Source organism: Sinocyclocheilus anshuiensis, unplaced genomic scaffold (genome assembly GCF_001515605.1).
Source record: "Sinocyclocheilus anshuiensis isolate Anshui unplaced genomic scaffold, SAMN03320099.WGS_v1.1 scaffold241, whole genome shotgun sequence".
NCBI lineage: Eukaryota > Metazoa > Chordata > Actinopteri > Cypriniformes > Cyprinidae > Sinocyclocheilus > Sinocyclocheilus anshuiensis.
In genome coordinates, this window is record NW_015540865.1 from 359,025 (window position 1) to 360,909 (window position 1,885).

Genomic DNA, 1,885 nt, shown 5'->3' on the forward strand with positions numbered 1-1,885 from the left:
TATTAAAATATTACAAAATTATTAAAATATTAAGATATGATATAATATTAAATTAAATTATATTATATTATTAACGTATATGACATTAAATAATATATAATTAGTTAATATATAATAATATATTATATCATTTCATAATAATATATAATTACATTTCATAATAATATATGATTAAATAATATATCATTAGTTAATATATAATATTAAACTGAGAGAAATACGATGTCATTTGTAAGACTAAAAACTGCTGGTGTTTCCAGGTTTATTCAGTTCCTGTTTCTGATGTTCATTCGTGATTCTCACCCTGTTGCGCTTTAATCTGTGGCAGAACGTTCTGGAGCAGCTCCAAAGACTTCTTGTGGTACTCGGCCTGAACCTCGATCAGCTGAACAGAGCGACAGAAAGATGTTTACGATAAAAAGGCAGGCTGTTCGTCTGAATGAGCAACACACTCACCGTCTGGAAGTAGTTTGCATAGTCAATTTCTTTGGCCACGAAACTATACATGTCTGCCGAGAGCTGATCCTGAAAAACATTGACATTAAACATGATGCTTCGGTGCTGCATTTTTACAGCATGCATTATGAATACGGTGCAGTTTGACACCTGTCCATGCATGAAATAATAGAGAGTCTGATAAGCTCCACCCACTCTACAGATCTCCATCCGATTGGCTGCCTCCTCCATCTCCTCCCTGAGGGCGTCGGCTTTGGCCCCAGTAGGCGTTTCCTTATTAGTCAGAGTTGAGGATTTGGACGACTGGTGCCACCTGGAGGTTGGGAGGAGAGAATGGCGTAATAAAAACACATCTGCCTACTAAATCCCCTACTAGATGTGCAGTATACCACCCATCACACTGCATGAGATACTGTATCCCACAATGCAACTTGACTAAACCAGCAGTAACATCAGTCAGCATTCTGAACATCTCATCTGATCAGACTGCCAATGGTTAATACATTTTATTCAAGTTTAGTTTGCAATTATAATAATATGTCCTTGTTTAAACGCATGTGTGTTTCTCACCGTGTGCGAGCAGAATCCATGTCCAGTACGAGTTTGGCTAAATGTTTTCTTTGCTTCTGAATGTTGGGAATTTCAACCTTTGAGAAACAGTAAATAAATAAATATAGACATAGAAACAGAAAAATGTCAGTTTTATTGCTTTTACAAAACATTTATGCAAATGTAACACAATATTTTGACTCAAGCACAGGCACAGGGTTTCCAAAACTGGGGTTAATGGGGGAAAATTGTAAATAAATTAAATTAAATATTTTAAAAAATGAATAAATTTATATTTTTGATTATAGTAATAAAAATATAATTTATATATAATTTTATTATTTATTTGTGAATAAATAAATAATTGTTTATTTATATAAAATAAACAAACAAGTAAATAAATAATTTTCAAATAAAAAACAAAACAAATTGAGACACTTCCAAAAAATATGAAATATTTGATTTGTTTACCTGCATGAATGTGTTGTTAAATAACTGAAATATCTTAAAGTAAATATTTGAAATACTGGATCAATCAATCAGCATCCAGGACCACTACTATCTGTTGTGTTATTTACATTACTTCACTACATTATTTACTGTGGATCAGAATTACAGTATACTGTATAAGGTAGGCCATAAAAAATGAAAATGAAATGTGATTGCTGTTAATTCTTGTGAAAGAGCTAGTTAATTTCAGTTCAGTGTTATAAACAAACACACCTCAGCGAGAGTGTAGAGTGGCTCAGCGACGTCTCGCTCGATCTGGAGCTCAAACAGCAGAAGTTCTTGAGCGAGTCTGTCTTGTGTCTCTCCACAGATCCTCAGCATCTTCCTACACACACACACACGCGCGCACACACACACACACACACACACA

At 33.9% G+C, this 1,885-nt stretch overlaps 1 protein-coding gene across 1 annotated transcript in view; it reads right to left on the bottom strand.

Annotated features, from left to right (window-relative positions):
• LOC107688050 (rho GTPase-activating protein 44-like) overlaps window positions 1–1,836 on the bottom strand; it is a 13,813-nt gene extending 11,977 nt beyond the window's left edge. The window contains exons 1-5 of the mRNA XM_016485592.1: window positions 1,729–1,836; window positions 1,027–1,103; window positions 652–769; window positions 457–525; window positions 304–385 (exon numbers count right to left, since the gene is read on the bottom strand). Of these exons, the coding sequence (XP_016341078.1) occupies window positions 304–385; window positions 457–525; window positions 652–769; window positions 1,027–1,103; window positions 1,729–1,836 (454 nt within the window). The remainder of the gene's footprint in view (window positions 1–303; window positions 386–456; window positions 526–651; window positions 770–1,026; window positions 1,104–1,728) is intronic.
• Window positions 1,837–1,885: the final 49 nt, after the last annotated feature.